This window comes from Tyto alba, unplaced genomic scaffold (genome assembly GCF_018691265.1).
Source record: "Tyto alba isolate M040663 unplaced genomic scaffold, T.alba_DEE_v4.0 Super-Scaffold_10, whole genome shotgun sequence".
In the NCBI taxonomy this organism is placed as follows: domain Eukaryota; kingdom Metazoa; phylum Chordata; class Aves; order Strigiformes; family Tytonidae; genus Tyto; species Tyto alba.
Genome location: NW_024881262.1, coordinates 7,283,203 through 7,300,644, shown reverse-complemented (window position 1 = coordinate 7,300,644; position 17,442 = coordinate 7,283,203). Strand labels below are relative to the sequence as shown.

Here is a 17,442-nt window from a genome sequence, read left to right as displayed (position 1 = left end):
CAATGACTAAATTCAATATCACAGGACTTGGAGAATACACAGGAATGTACCTTGCAATATTTTGTCATGAACTAATGTAAAAATTACTTGGTCTCATAGAGAAAAGTGGATCTGAATTATCATACTTAGCTCTGATTAGTATGAGAGCTTTCAAAGGAGATTTTTAACTAGGTCCTTCTTTCAAATCCTGGGTCAACTGGTAGGCTTTCATTCATGTGCTTAAGATACACATTCAGTAGAGGATCATAAATCAGACATGTATAAATTTGTGGGTTTATTTGTAAAGTCTCTGTTCAGTCATTGGGTAAGAAGATAAATGCTCATATTTGTCTTCCTTCATCTGTTGTGATAAGACTGCACGTTTCTGTTTCAGTAAAATAGTTAATGTACTGTGTGATGAAAAATTTCTTAATTAAGAGCCTTACAGTTTACAAGTTAAGCTTCATTTTAGTATCTGGCAAAAAAAAAAAACAGATATTAACACAGAATCAAGTAGCAACTCTACCAGTCTTATATGGTAATTTGTTTTACTCATCGACCATAAAATATACAAAGTATGTGTTTAAGATTCAGAATTTTGAAGCACATCTACTTGAAGGGATGAGACTTCTCAGGAGAAAGAGCCCCTTGTTACCATTTTCATAGCCCTGAAAAAAATATCAAATCTGCATAGCTTATATAATTAACAGACATAATTCATAAACAGAATAATATGCTTGACATTTCAAACTTTAGATTTTACTTGGTATAGTGATCTCTAAGGGTCAGCACAAGCAGCTAGGCATGTTTATATGCTTGTATAAAACAGAAGGGATCAGATACCTTTAGATGCCATCAGTTTAGCTCCACTGATGCTACACAGAGCCCCACCATCTGCAAATACTACCTGCCATTCTAGGGCTACCTCTCTTCTATAGGGAGGTTGGGTAGTCTTGCATTATCTGTATTTGTTCATTCTAATGTAAATGCAGAAGGTTTTGTATTTGGGGAAATTCAGTTGCTTAAGAGACACTTTGTAGGAATTTTCTGTATTTTTTTTTATAAACACAACATTTTATATGTTTATCAAACTAAGATCAGTCAGTGAAAAAAGAAACATCTTTGTACTTGGTGAAATACATAGGGTTAGAAAACATGCAAAAAGGTGTACAGAGAAACTTTAAAAGAGTGTTAGTTTAAATAGTATGGACAAAATTCAGTCAAAAGGTGGGATGCAACATATCAAAAGTCCATTTCAAGAAAACAAAAACCCTCCTGTTTAAATATTGTTACTGTTTTGTATCAAAACGTAGAACTTAACAACATTCTTTCTTTTAAAAAATTAAAAATATATATATGTATAACAACAAGCAAGAAGACAAAACACATCAAAAATGGGAATTAAAAAAAAAAAAAAAAAAACCAACTCTTCAAAAGAAGACAAGAAGTCAAAAAAAGAGGGGAGAAAAAAGATTTTCAGGGATCCTTGTCATGCAAATCAGTTTGGCGGCAAAAAAATACCTTCATCTTCAGCACCGTCATTATCACCTAAATCATCTGTCTGTTTCTTTGTAAGGGGACCTAGGATTGAGAACGGAGAAAATGGAGGAAAAAAGACAATTCAAGAATATACAAGACTGAGGAAAAAAAAAAACAGTGAATATTAAATTCCCATGGATGTTTCAAGAAAAACATTTGCAGGGAGGGAAATCTCTAGTTTATAACAACCAATTTTTCATTACGTTTTTCAAACAGTACAGCAAAACCTTCCTTAGGGGGTATGGCTATTAGAAACATTTAGCACAAGAATCCAAGAGTGCCCAGTGCTTTACTGTTTTTAAATGAAGAATCAAAGCTTGTTTACTAAAACCATACCCACCATAAACTATATTTATCCACTTAATTTAATTTTTTTGTTGTTGTTGTTGTTATTAGGAATAGTGGAGTCAAGAAATGCCAAATTACCTATTGCATTTGATGCAATAAGGTGGCTAATAAATGTCTTGACAGTTGGTTAAAACAGTATTTTCTGTGAAGTGCTAATTCACATTTCTAAATTCAACCATTTAAGCTCATGCTCTACAAAGATAAGCATGGGTTTGGCTTTTTTTCTTTTGTTTTTCTTTTTTTTGGCACACTTATTACATTCTCCTAAACAGAACTGTAGAGTCCCTTGAAACCTTTGACTACCTGCTGAGATATTTGTAAAGAAACATGAAAATCCATATATCAACTAGAAACAAGAGTGAAATCCTAGACCAACTGAAGACAATGTTTTTTGCCATTGATTTCAATGGGACCAGGGTTTCACACACAGTATATAAAAGTTGCATTGAATATGGAATTTAAATTTTAGCTTGGGCAAGACACACAATATCATAATTCTTTATGTCTATAAATAGATGGCAATACAAAATTCTTTCATGCCCAGCACCTGTACTATTAACAAGTATTAATAGATTCATCATATTTCCTGATGGGAAAAATTCCCACTCCTTTACTGAGTAATAAAAATATACACCAGAAGGAAAGTCAAAGGCCATTCTGAAAATATTTCCACATCATATATTTTACACACTTACGCACAAACAAAAGACAGTTGGAACTCAGCATTATCTTTCCTTTTTTTTTCAGAGCTCTCTCATTTCCATGACATTCTGTAATTTGCATGCAAAAAAGCAATCAGTACGAACACAGGACTAAGTAACAAAAAAAGAAAAAGCCAGTCAAGCACAGAGTAGAAAACAAGAACTTTCTCATGCATAAAATAGCAATAGACAAAAACAACAACAAAAGAGAGATGAACAGTATGTGTTGATATTTGCAGTAGATGTAGGCAAGAGACATGCATTAACTCTAAGCACTATGAAGTATTAAAACATTTGTATTTAAAAAGCTCTCTCTAGCTCTGTTATTTTACAGGGTATTAGTCATTCAGCTTTAAACCTGTCATTTATAGGCAAAATACCATGTATTTGACTGATGCATTTTTAAAGTAAAAAAGAAATTCATAAAATGTTTGTACCAGGTGCATGGATTTGAGAAACAGAAACAACTCATGAAGTACCATGAGATTTTAACTGCAAATGTAGAAACTGGACCATATTATTGAAAACCAAATCTGAATACTTAATTACTACGTCAGTCAGGAATACAGTTTTAAAATCATTCTAAATACAGAACACTAGAATTACACATCATAAATTAAACATTACCATTTTTGTAGTCACACCTGCAGCAATCACTCTGTTTAGTCCAGAGCCCTGGTGATGCAATAGCATTTCCTAATACAAACCCTGAATATAATCTTTACAATATACGCTATCTAGACTACGTGACCCTATCCAAATGAACACATTCAAATGTCTTGCTGCCCATCATTCTCATACCATAGCAACTTTAGTTCTAGAAGAATAAAACTAGAAATGTAAAAGATGTCTGCAAAGAATAACAATAATTTCATGGTGGGTTTTCAGCATGGTAAACAGGAAGAATGAACATAAACATTTTAAGAGCTATGTACTTAACAATGGAGAGCCAGATACAGCCAAAGTTATATAGAGAGATATATAAACATTTTTAATGGCTTCTTGTTATCTTTTAAATTTTTAAAAGTCACCAGAAAGTAACGAAGTAGCATCTGAAAAGGCTAACAGCACACATTTCTCTAAATAACTTGCACAGAGGGGGAGATTTCTTTTCTGGATGAAACCAAGACAATGAATGTTACACTTTTAATAGCTTCCCTTTGTAAGGTGTTTTGTGTAGATCATGGTTCCAGATTTCAACACCGGTTACATAGTGCATCAAACAACTCAACAGAAATGACTGATCTCATACCACCTTTGATTTTACAATATGGTAGAGCATAATGGGGGCTAAGCTATTCAAAATAATCTGGGTAATTTTAGTATTTATACAGTTATTAGTTTCTCTGAAAACCCTAAGGAAAATCAGTCCATCTCCCCTAAAATCGTAGATTCATAGAACTGTTTAGGTTGGAAAAGATTGTCTAGTCCAACCATTAACCTAGCACTGCCAAGTCCAGCACTAAACTATGTCTCTCAGAGCCACATCTGCATGTCTTTTAAATACCTCCAGGAATGATGACTCAACCAATTCTCTGGCAGCCTGTTCCAATGCTTGACAATTCCTTCTGCAAAGGGCCTGACCTATTTTTAAGTTGTCATAGATTAAACATGCTTTCTAATACAGCTATATATCTATTTCACAACACAGGGGCTCTGCTTGCCACACCTCCTAAGCAAGATGACTCATCCCTGATGGAGACATGTGGCAGATCCACCAGGTACCACTAACAGTATTCTGTTAAGAGATGAGACATGATTTCTGTCACAAGTTCGCTCCAGTCTGCAAATATAATGGACCATACTCATAACATCTCAGCAACAGCTAGCTTAGAGAAACACAGACCAAAATTCTTCCAGATTTTCTGCTTCCTAGAGTTACATGACTATCTGAGCTCTAGAAACCAAAGCAGAGTTTGGTCTTCATGCATCAGGTGTGAAAGTACTTACCTATTATCTGTACTTTACTTATATATACAGAGATGCTGTGAAACTTAGTTTTCATTTGTAAATTGCTCTGCAAATCCCTAAAATAAACATCAGCTCAAGACTCATTGTACACACAGCTGTCTAAAATAGCATACAGCAACATCAAGTGGTTCAATCTTGAATCCTCAAAGAAGAATCAGAGTTCTGAGCTTGACTGTTTATGTTCTGTGTTCCTTTTTCATGTATGGCTGCTGAAAAAATTTTCTGAAATCATGAAAGCAGTATTAAGAGAAATTCTGGATTAGACTTCCACCCATTTCAACAGTAATTCTTATTCCAGAAACAGTAAAAAATGGATTTTTCTTCTGATTCTCTAGATAACAGACTACGTTGACTAACAGCACGGCTGTGTCTGTATGATCATAAAGACTGATGTCTTGAGTCTTTACATGGGAAAACATGCTGAAATCACTATCAGGTAAACAAAATCTTACTGAAAGATCCTACAAAATGTAACAGCAATAACCTTTTTAAGTTAAAAAAAAAAATCAGGACTGAAATTGTTTAGTAAGTGTATAATTTTCAGTTATTTTCTGCAGGTTTGAATTAATATTCTACAGAAAGTTTGATTTTGTAAATTAAATGTATCCCTCAACTAGTTTTATTTCTTTATCCCTGACTGTTTATTCAATATATGATTCATTAGGGTTCAACCACCATTTTAATATTCTTTTCAGGTAACAGAAACTGATTTTTAAAATACTGATACTAAGACATGACAGACTAGGAGCCATGAGAGTATACATTTTACAGAATTATGATCACCAGAAGTTTTCGTCCACAATTGCTTTCCATTGTTGTTCCACTAGCTTCTCTTCACCTTTCATGAAGGCTCACTTATTCCTCCTCTCTGAGCATTTCACTTATAAAAATAGGGATCCATTAGAAAGATCGTTTTACTATGTTCAATACATAAGCCTTCAAATAGGTACACTGCTTTATTGTGCAGGCCTAACTTTTAGCTAAAGTTTACGTAATAAATATTAAATATCAACAAAGTAATCAGGTACCATAAATAATGAAGGGAAAAAAGAATACTAAAGCCTCTAAAATGCTGATGCAAAGATGATTTACTTATAAAGAGGCTCTCTAAGGTTTAGTCTTATTTAGTCTCATGTTGCTGTATACCCATAACTCTTATTAATGCTAATGGGAAAGTAGACCCCTATGTCAATTTAAGAAGGGGAAGAAGTGATTACTGCATTTTATGTCTCCTAAAGGCAATGAATAGTCTTGCTACAAAAACTAAAGGAATGCTATATGCAGAAGGAACTCCTAGCGAACTCTCTACTCATTTAATTTAAAAATAGTTCTTACATTATTTAAAGTATTATTCAAATATTTATTCTATTTGTATTGCAATCAATGCTAAGGAAGTAACATGATGCATTTTAAACTCCTGTTAGTTGACTACTATATGTTTGCAGATGACTTTCCTTTGCTCAAAATAAGAGAGATAACATACCTCCTCCTGTCCAGTTAGCTAAAGAGTAACTATGCACTCAGAAATAATTAAGGTCCAGCCATATTAATTTGGTTTTTTTATCATTTCCTTTGATGAAGGACTAAGGTACTTTAGCTCCCAAATACATTAAAGCTGATTATAAATTCTGTCTTTATGGTCTTGATTCTACAGAAATTATCTGCGGACTTATGGACCACACATGTGTGGGAGTTATGGAAGCTGTGGATATCATTAGCTTTCTGGTCTGGGAAAGCTATTCATCACGAAAGAAGTCATACTGCAAGCTAACAACATTTTGTAAAACAACAGTACAAATCCTCTAAACTTAATAAATCTGCGCTTATGCATACAGTCATTGTTCGAGCCAAAATGTTTTTCTGTAATGAGAAAAGTGGGAAAGTAAAAAAAGGACCTTTTACATTAGGTTAAGTAGACTTCATGGATCTAGCAATTTAGAAATCTCCACAGTAATACTCGTTCTTTGAGTTAAGGAGTCTGTTCAGTAAAAAAGGAAAGAGATGAGATTAAGGCCAACAGCTGAAATAATACAGGTATTAGAAAAATTCCCTAAGTGGGTTGCGACACCATGGAATCTGGTAGTGCATATGTTAAATAAATTATATATTTATTTTTAAACTTAAATAAGTACCTCCATCCATCCATTGCTTTTCTTCTTCAATACCTCATTTTTTAATTGAGCACTGAAGATCTATGAAGTGAAATTGCTTCACCTTTTTAGGCTCTACCCTCAGATTCAAATAAAGAATAACCAATCATTTTTTTCAACTATCATTTTTATGCAACAGACTCTTCAACTAAAAAAAAAAAAATCTGTGCTGAATTATCACAGTCTAGCAGATGTTAGTTAAGGCACAGTAACATGTTGTACCTATCTCCTAGTTTTAATTTAAAAGAAATTAATGATGAGTTATAATTAACAGTCTTCAGACCTCAACATTTTCAGTGAAGAGAATTCAAAAATCAAATTCTTATATGTTGAAATTAAAACAAAACTATATAATATTTTTTCTTAAAAAGGTAATGACAAAATGGAAAGATACAGGATAATAGTCATCTGATGAATAATTTTATAAAATCATCATCTTTCATTTGAAAATTAGAAAGCTGTCAGCAAAAATAAAAGAACTAGAATTCCTTACAGAAAAGACATTTGAAAGGTACAAATGCCAGTTGGGTCTTAAGAAGCACTTAACCAAAAAAATATTTTTATTATCATACTTTGTTACAATAGATAAAACAATCTACTTGATCTTTTCCCGTATTACTGTCTTGCTTTCACCACATGCTCACTCCTTTCATTGTTATTTTTCCCCCTTTAATTTCTTTTTATTTCCAAATTGTATTTATTTGTAATATTTATACTTATCAGAAGTGCAAAGCCCTAGTCAGCTTTGTTTTTTGATAACATTTGCACTCACGTTTTAACAAGAAATTATGGCACAGATCTTAGTCATTTCACATCTTACTACCTGATTTGTGATGACAATCAACTACTGTAATTAGAGTTGCAAGTAACTCAAATTTGCATCTGCAAGTGAATGACAGGTGCAAATTGAACCCACAAAAGGGTTGCCAAATTTCTTTGAAAATTTACATGTATAAATGCTTTGTCACTAAAGAATCTATTCTGACACTTCAAGACTAACTCCTGCTGTGTCTTTTATAACAGCGTATTGCTGCAGTGCCACACAGAAAGAATGTCTAATCCCAAACCTTTTTCTTCATAAGATTAATTGCACTGGCTGGATCTTGATTTCCCTTAAAAATGAAGGAATTTCAGTACTGAACACTAGATTTGTGTGAATTTAAATAAGATCAGAATCTGGGAATGTAGATAAGAATTTCACTCCTCTACTTCCCATTTTAGGTGCAGCCTGAAATTCTACATATTCCCAGAGACGAAGGCACTTTATGTTCACGTCCTGTGGGGAGCAGCCCACACAAAGCTTCATTTCAGGCTCGCTTTAAAACCCATTCCCTTTGCAATAGGCCACTCTATAAATCCAATTCTCTTTCTAGAGGCTTTTGGCTATGTGATATGCCTTACATGGAGTCATGCAGCATTACTAGCAAAGTAGGCAGGATAAGTACAGATCACTGGGTGAGCCCTGGTCCCCTGGGGCCCATCGACTCAGCAGACGAGATCAGCCCTGAAGATGCAGGCAGAAGGCACGCCTCATCTTTCTGGATGTCTGCCTGCAGCAGGCACCCTTACACTGTCCTGAAAGGTAGTAGTTTGGATGGGTAAAGCTCTGCTCCACTCTGACCCTGCACACCAGTGCAGACACAGTGGTCCCAATTCAGGCAACTGAGATTTGCCAGGACAGGTTCAAAGACAGCATAAGTACTTTTTTCCTAACTTTACATAAAATACAAAGCTAATATCCTAGGTGAGTTGTCTGCTAATCTGGATAGGGTTGCAATGAAAACATAGGTTGTACATAGAGTATACTTAGTATAAGGAAGGGCCAATAACCTGGTAATTATTCTACATCATAGCTTCTGAACCACTCTGACTTCTGTTCTAGCCAGCAGGAAAAAAAAAAAAAATATTACACTGGAGAGAGGAGAGGAATGAAAGTCATTAACTTATTTTCTTACCAGTGAAAGTAAGGAAAAGAACAGACAATTATGGTAAAGCAGTGGTTGTCCCACCCACTGGAATTATACATGAGGAAAAGGATGTTTCAAACAGATTAAACCTCTGCTGGCCAAGGTTGACAGAAAAAACAAAGCCCATGCATTTAACCACAAATACTGCAGGTGAAGTACAAAGCTCCAGAGGTGAGGAATGGCTAGGCAACAGACTTGAAAAATTAAATTTGTAAGCTGTTATATGGCCGTTATCATCAGCATTTACCACTCCAGTGCCACCTCACCTGCTTATATCACAAGTTCATGCAGCTTTTAACATTTTACTTGCATTAATAATTCATGTTGTTTTACAGATACTCATATTCCAGGGTGACAAACTGCTATAATGAATCGGATGCAACATTACACAGCTGTGCCACCACCTGAGCTTTCAGATCATGAATCAATTCTCTCTCTCTACAGGTAATGACTACAATCCAGAACCTAATGAAGACTTATGCACATGCTTAACTTTAAGCCTCCGAGTAAGTTCTCTGAAGTCAACAGGCTAAATCTCCGAATAATATAAAGACAGATCCACTACCATTAACAGAACTGCTCCTATTTGTATCTAGGTCAGGAGGTCAACTCAGAAGTAAAAGTTAAGCAGGAATGAACATCCCAGATTTCTTAACTTCCTTCAGTTATTCTGTGGATAAATCTAATCAACAAATAGATTTTCAATCTTTCGAACATACTACCAAAGCTCTGTGACAAAATTTTCTTTTTTATAAATGCATTGATTTTTAGTCTTCGTACATCCAAATAAAATTCTACATTTGTTTTCTATAGCTCTTATAATCAAATTGCTTCCTAACTTTAAGGAAGATATGAACTCATTCTAGACCACAAGCTGAAAAAAGTGATCAAATTTAGCTCATGCAATAAAACTGAAGATTTGTAATTTTAAGATCCAAATTTTCAGCTCCAAAAGGAAGATTTACAATTGTCAGTATATCAGCATCAATCTTCACTTTCTTTCAAAGATTTCTGTAGCATTGCTGTAATAACAGTGCAAGTCAGGATGCAGTAAATGCATCCTTCGTATAAGGATGTATGAAGAGACACAGCTGAGAAAACCACCATCAATTTAGGTAAAACTGGTAAAATTTGTTCCCTTTTTTGTTGATTTTGGGGAGTTTGTGTTATTTTGTTTCAGACAGGTAGGGTAGGTCATCTACAGCAATAAGGTATGTTATCAGAAAACATTCTCTGTTAACTCTTAAATACCAAAATGGATTTTTTTAAGTATGGTTTTAATTACATCTTATTTTCCTTTTTAGTTCATTGGCTCCTCTTGTTCTCAGCCCAAAACAACAACTGGACAAATAACCTTTGTAATCTCCACCCCAAATATCTCTCTCTGGAAAGAAACTAACCCAAAACAGCAGTCTCAGCAGGTGAGATAGCTTTGGGATTCTTGCACAAATGATTACCTTTGCTAGGGACAAACGCTGCCCATCTGCCTTCTGCTGAAAAAGCCTTCTCCCCAACTAGTTCTATTAATTGCTGAGGCTGGTGTTAGAGCAGCTATACAGTTTTGTTTATGGCACAGCTAAGCATACAGTCCAGCCCTCTTGAGATCCAGTTTCATAGCCCAAATAGCAGAGCAAAACGGTCTTCATGTAACCATGTAATTGAACATTGCAGATAAAATCAAGTTAATTGTGCATAATATTTTCACATAGAGTTTGGAATGAAATAAGTTCCCCCACCCCTCTTCCCAGTGTACTTTGTATCATCTGGTTTTAAGCCACAAGCTTTGTGCTCTATGTAATTCACTGTACCACTGCAACCTGTGCAGTATTTTACCATCTAGAGATCCACACTCTTGCATACCACAGATCACAAATAATGCGCAAGTCTTATTTTATCAATTCTCTGAATGAGCCACTATCAGTAAAACTTAATTCTCCAGCTTCTGAAGAAATGTAGCTCTGAGGTAAAGTGGTAAAGGGGAGAAGAATGTTTTGTGTTGTATAGCTGACTGCAACCCAATCACCTCCACACACTCAGCAGAGAGAGGGGCAGGTTGATTATAGGCAAAGCACCTCACTGGTCAACTATTCAATTCCCTCATATTAATTCCAAATTACTGTGTTTCTTGCCATGTTTTGAGTAGCACAAAGAAAATCTGATTCTATAGTGAGCAACTGAGGTAGACGTCATGTATTCTGAGTCATTCCCAGTAGGCTAAGTTAGACAGAACTGCACCCTCCATCATTAAGTGTAAAGGCTTGTCTTCAGCATTGGCCACAAATTCCCAATCATCTTATGATGATACTGGGACCTAAGTTACAGAGTTTCTTTGTTCTTGCTATCATACTCAGGTTTGCCTCTTGTGATCTTAACGGTAGAGATAGTACTTCAGATATCTTACATCTATCTGCACGTATGGTCTGTTTAAATGTTTTAAAATATACATACAACAAAGTTTCTTCCTGGAAGGTAAAGGTGAATGGTTTTCTTGTAGTTCTATATAGCTACATAAATATATGCCTACACACACACATATATACAGGCAGGTTTATCCTATATGCCTTTTTAACACAGAATCTTCCTACAGATTTGAAGCTCTGAGTATTACTGAAGTATAAATAGAAATACATTATAAAAAAAAAAAAAGCCCTGATACTCATAACCTAGTGTTCAGAACTACTGTCTTTGCACTAACTTGGATCTTAAAAAGAATAAAGTTACTTCAAGTCAAATATTTCTCCACTATTCAACACTTTCAAACCATCCTTAAAAGACCATTTAATTGGGATTGTGGTCACAGGCTTTTAGAAACATAATTATATCTGCTCTCATTACCACACCTTTTGACAGAATCAAAGTGCATAGATGAGAAACAGTGATGGGAGAGCTGAGGGGGCAGCATTTATGTAAAAGGCTGTCAGAAGAGAAGTGCCTGGCCTCACTTATTTTCTCATATTTACATACTGTATTTTTAGAAAAGCATAATTCTAGGCAGGAAAACTCAAAACATCTCAGTAATGGAGCAGTCACAAAACAAGAACAGCACAGCCAGCACTTGAAGATTAGTGGGATCAAATACTTGTCATAAGAAAAATCATTTTCCTTTTGACATGTTTTCAGTATTAGTGTGGTACTTGTTTTGGAACTACAGTTGACTTGCTCTGCATCTTGTATTAAGGATTCCCAAATGGATAGATAAAATCCTTATATTGAATGCAGCATGAAAGGAAATCAGCATATCACTTACAATCTAGCAGAATTTACAGACAGGCAGTGATACTTGGGACCATATATTTACACAGCTAGTGTTGACTTCTATACAGACAGAAGGCTCAAAACCCTTCTAGTAGAAACTTTGCCTTCATGCTTTACTATTTAATAATTGAATATCTCACCACAGAAGCTGGTGAACAGGAAGTGATCATCAAAATAAAACAGACTTACAAAATGTCAAGTCTAGGAGTACAATATATTATTTACAAAAAGCATAGCAAATTTAAGAGCAAAATGTCAGAGTAGCCCTTGCTTTCCTTTTCACAACAGCCATTTAGGTGAGAGTTGATGGGTTTGGGACAGTATGACATTTCTAATTCCTTATCTGCTGACAATAACTCTGTTCTCTGGAGGAAAGCAACAAAATGCACAGCAGATGAAAGCATAACATTTCTCAGCGTTGGACAAAAGGTACTCTCACTTTATTTATTTTCCTTCTCAGAAGTCTACTTACTTAGGATGACAGTATGAGCACAGTTACCAGGAATTTCATACTGAGCTGTGTTTCTCTTAAGGCTGACCCTAATGGGGTAAAAGGTACTTTCTTTTCCCTAACAAATATAGAGAATTTATATAAACAGTGTGAACTTCTAAATTATAGTGATGGTCCAAGGTTTCATGCATATGTCCTTTTGATAACAAAATCAGTAGCTAAATTAAATATGGCATTTTGCAACAACTAAACACATACTATTTAGTTACTTAATAATCATTTTAACTCTTCAGTGATTATTAACAAGATTTAAGAGCAGTCCCTGATATGACTAGAATATCTTACATTTAGAAAGTACATAAATCTACGGGGAATATTTCTGAGAAAATTTGAGCAGCCTTTATGACCCTTTCCCAACTCAACCAAAGCCAGTGAAAAAAATATCACAGTAATCCAAGCTCCATCCTGCTGAGCAAAATGAACGCCTGCAGCAAGGGTAGCAAACTGGCACCAGAACGATACATTAGACTATCAAACTACCAAAAAAAAAAATGGGGAAGTGGAAGTTATTCCTGTAGCAGACAGCTAACAGCCTGTTCCTATGGGGCAGGGGCAAAGATTGCTTTTGCTTATGAACCCAACAGATAATCTTAGTCCTTGTTTTCACTTCAGAATTGGTGATGGGTAGTTTCCATAGTAGGAGGCAAAATTTTAAATATATAATTTTTCTTTAAGATTTTAGTCTGTTGGCATTGCGAATTCAATAAAGTTTTAGTAATGTGAGAGAGATTCATCCCAGCTCTTCAAGATTATTAACTAAACTGTAAATGCAGGGTATATAATGTAGACAAATGGGAAAAAGCCAATTAACTTCAATAGATTGAGAGCTTTTAACTCCTGCACCTTCAGATATACAGATGTGCTAAGTGTATATTAAACTTTGTGATTTAGATGCAAGAAAAAGTTTTTGAAATGTATGTGGGCATAGGTGACTTCTACATTCTTCGCTAATGTAAAAGTTAAATATAATTCTCTTTCTCCTGGGATTTTCTATGTACAATTTGAGCACATCTGATAGAGAAAGACCAGATACAGACATAATAGCTTGAAAGCAAAAGAAAAGGAACCTATTACTGATAGCAACTCCCCAAAAATAAATAATAAGCTGTGTTTACTCTTCTTTCATTGGTGAAATCTGTTTTCCAGGAAACCATACTGGTCAGGATCACAGACCAATGGCATTCAGTAATGCTTTTTGTGTTAGTAGTTTTTAATAGAATAGTTCTATTGTTACCATTGTTATGCAATCTTATGCTTTTTTAAAGTCATAATTATAGACATAATCAGACTTCTGTATAGACAACACATGAATCGACTGCTTCATTTAACAGAAGAAATTTAATAGCTTTATATTGTCAGAAACTGTTAAAACGCAGAAATTATTTATGTTTCAGTGTAAGGCAGCAGATACAACTTTGCAACTCGTATTATATTTAAATTAAAACTATTTATATATAATGTTATGAGTCACTGTGGTTTTGCTTCCACATGTTTGCATGCTGAGCTAGGCTGTGTCCTCCGTTTGGAACTGCTTTCACGGAAGTTACAGGACTCTTTCTTGGCCATTCTGCTTCCCTGCAAGCCTTTCAGCTTAACCTCTGACTTCAACCCAATCCATTACATGCCCTTAGTATAACTTCTGAGTTACGTATATTTCCAGCACACTGGGAATTTTAGCAGACAGCAGCTATTCACTGCAATAGACTGCTTTGCAAGAACAGCTGTATGATTGACACCAGTGCAAATCACACCTGAGCTGGCTTTCCTATAGTCCAAATAACATACACAGAAGCTTACGTTTGTGACAGTTGTAATTCTTTTGAAGAGCTGGCACTAACACCATAACAACTAGATTACAACTACTCAAAGAGCCTAACATGTGTTGCAATCAAAACCACCACCCTTTGCAGTATCAGTATAACCTTTGTTTTTTAAGGTGCCATTCTCTGGGCCAGTGTAATTCGCTAGTACCACTGATGAACAAAGTAATTTATGCTAGAATGTGAGCAAGTCAGAATGTACTGGCATTTCATTAGTGATTTCAGTTCTACAGGGGGGTATCCAAACTCAAGGGAAAGAGCTATACCTTTAGGAGTTAGAAGCTTTAAACTATAAACACTAAATACAGTTCCCCAAATGCAAGCTAGGTGTCTACATAAGCAAGGATGATGTTGATAGCGGACTTTTCAATAAACAAGAATCGTGTAGATAATACAGCCTGTGTATCCAACAGAACAATATCATACCCTAATGTAGACCCCTACACCTGTAGGCACCATGAACATTGGGGCACCTCTACACCATCTCTCCTCAGACTACCATGGGTGTTTAGGTAGCTGGCGCACAGACAGGTACAGGGCAACTCCTGCATGACGGTCTTAATCTGGAGCTGAATCCCACTCCCAGTTTCCAGAAATTAAAATTAGACAGACATGGGCAGTGAGGAATACACATCTCTTACATGAAACACAGTAAGATTTTTTTAGTTGCTTTTATTGACATAATCAATTTCATAGTTTTATAAAACTTGTCAGTTCATTGTTAATTTTGGTGTGGTTTTCTCATTTCATGCAGATGGGAAGAACTGCATTTATAAACTCTCATTGAAGTGAACATACTGTGTAGCATTACACCTATATAATAGTATGATACTCTATTGTCTTGAAAAATTAGTGCACGTCATTGAAAGCACAGATGGGTGATTCAAATAAGTATGTGTCATATGCAAAATTCACTGAACCTTTAAAATCTTCCAACTAGTTGCATCTGTCATATCTATTATGTCAAATAAACTGCAGAGACTATTCTGGGTTTCGAGCTTGAATTAAAGGCCCCTAAGATCCTCCCCTCCCATCACACTTCAGAGCAAAAATTACATTACTGGGACCTGTAAAGGGAGAACAAAATATCTAAAAACCTGTACCCTTTTGGGAGCAAGAAGTTCCATTTACATCTGTCTTGTTAAAACCACTTGCTCAAGATAAAACAAACTGTAATTTTGTATCCACCTACCAAAATTTCTCACTTGAAAAATGTTCCAGTCTCCTTTTGCTAAAAATTTGCCCCAATATTTCACTTTAACTTTGAATTTTAATTTTCTTAAAAAGAAAATGATATATTTAAAGGACCACAGCTGTCTGGAAAGTACATATTTGATAGGCATACAGTACTAATTTGGAAAATGAGTATGATTTACTTGATGAGTCACAATGAATGTCTGTAAATATACATCCAAGTTCTTTACTAGACTAGTCTTGCAAGCTGTAAGACATAGAAATCATACTTAAACATATAAATATGTCCCTTGAACAAGAATGAAGGCCAAAGCTAACAGCTTCCCTCTTCCTTACCACTTTCATGCTTTTGGTTGAAGAAATACAGAAAGAAGATACTGTCAAAGCGTACAAAAACTGAATGCAAGAGATTTTCCCCGATTAACCTATTTTGTAAAATAGAAATCCCATGTCATGGCAACGGACATCCCCTGCTGCAGGTGAAATAACAGCTCCGTTGAAGCCAGGCACTCCAGGCGCTGGCCCGGCTATGAACGATGGGAATGGTTCTGGCATCCTGTGGCACACTCCTGCCTCCTCTCTCTCCTTCAGGCCCTGTAAATGTGTGTTTGCCTGGTTACGTGTCAGGAGAAAACATGGATATTGAGTCTTGGGGAGGAGGCAGGGTGGGCAGAATAAGCAGGAAGAAGGTACATGAACACAGTGACATCTGTGCCTTAGTGAACAACACCGATTACTTAACAAAGGAGTACTTGGTAGGACAACTGTGCTTATCAGGTTTCCCTCTCAACTTTATTTTAAGGAACATTGTATAGTACAACTCAAGCTCTATTAAGGACCTTTGGATTTCCTAAATTTCAATGTGACGAAGGAAAAGGAAGACATTTTGCACCAAGCCATCCTTCCTCTAACAAAAGTATTTAGATAATTATCACAGTGCATAGCCAGAAACACAACATTCCAAACTCAAATCTGGAAACATATCCATTGATAGCATTAAGACAATCAGGTGACTAACTGGGTGAATAACAGAATTAGAGAAGAGAAACAGAAGTTGAGATTGCAATCAGAGGCAAATCACAGCTCCTAGAAATAAAGAACACTGAATGCTAAGCAAGTATGTGATCATTATGGCTTAGTATTTGCTAATATAAAATGCTGAAGGGTTGAAAATTAAGAGAAAGTATGTTTATTATCATCATAAGATATCAAGCTGTTTTAAATGTTTGCGTGAGGTTTTTTAATTTATAAAGAAAACAACTTTTCAAAACAGTACATCTCAGGCTTAAAGGCAGGATTTCTTTGAGCAGTTTCTCATGGAAAGTAAACTAATGAAATGAAAATCACATCATGTACCTCAGGATGGTACATGTTGTACAAATAGGAAATCAAGGCTGTGGTAATAATGTGGCAAAACACTTAAGATTTAAGCATTCGAGCAACTTCAAATACATGAGTAACTCCTGGGAGTGTCACTGGATTGATCCTGCTTACACAAACAGAATCTTCAGAAGACATTTCAGTGAAGATAATTCAGAGAAGCCTCAAAAGGTACTTTAAGACAGAGGCTAGAAGGGAAATGAGATTTTCTGTAGATAGTTGCCAGCTGATTGTTTTTAATTATTTTAACAATGCTGGTGCTTTTCAGTTAGGTTAAATTATACATTATGGTGCCTAAAGCTCTGTGTAGTACTTCCTAAAAAATAAACGTAAATTTGTAAAATTATACCCTAACCAGGCATTCTTTTGCTTAAATATTTTGCAGAATTAAACAACTTGATAGCAGCAGAATGCCAGGCAATCAAGAAAAAAATTCCACAACTGCCAATTTAACTTTAGAACATCGTAACAAACATAAATTAATATTTTATATTTCATAAAATATTTTCTCCATTCTTCTTTCAGTGGTATTATAGTATAGTAAGGTCGTACGGTATGTAAACTCATAAGAATAAAACCACCATCACCTTTAACACATTAAAAATTCCTACATCTACTAATAGTTAA

The 17,442-nt window shown here is 35.2% G+C and overlaps 1 protein-coding gene across 7 annotated transcripts in view; it reads right to left on the bottom strand.

Moving 5' to 3' along the window:
* The window catches only part of NLGN1 (neuroligin 1), a 394,750-nt gene that overhangs the window by 205,710 nt on the left and 171,598 nt on the right, over positions 1-17,442 (bottom strand). For 4 of the 7 annotated variants that reach the window (XM_042798898.1, XM_033006418.2, XM_033006417.2 and 1 more), the window contains exon 3: positions 1,501-1,560. The exons of the other annotated variants lie outside the window; for them this stretch is intronic. In XM_042798898.1, the coding sequence (XP_042654832.1) occupies positions 1,501-1,560 (60 nt within the window). The remainder of the gene's footprint in view (positions 1-1,500; positions 1,561-17,442) is intronic. 7 annotated transcript variants of the gene reach the window in all.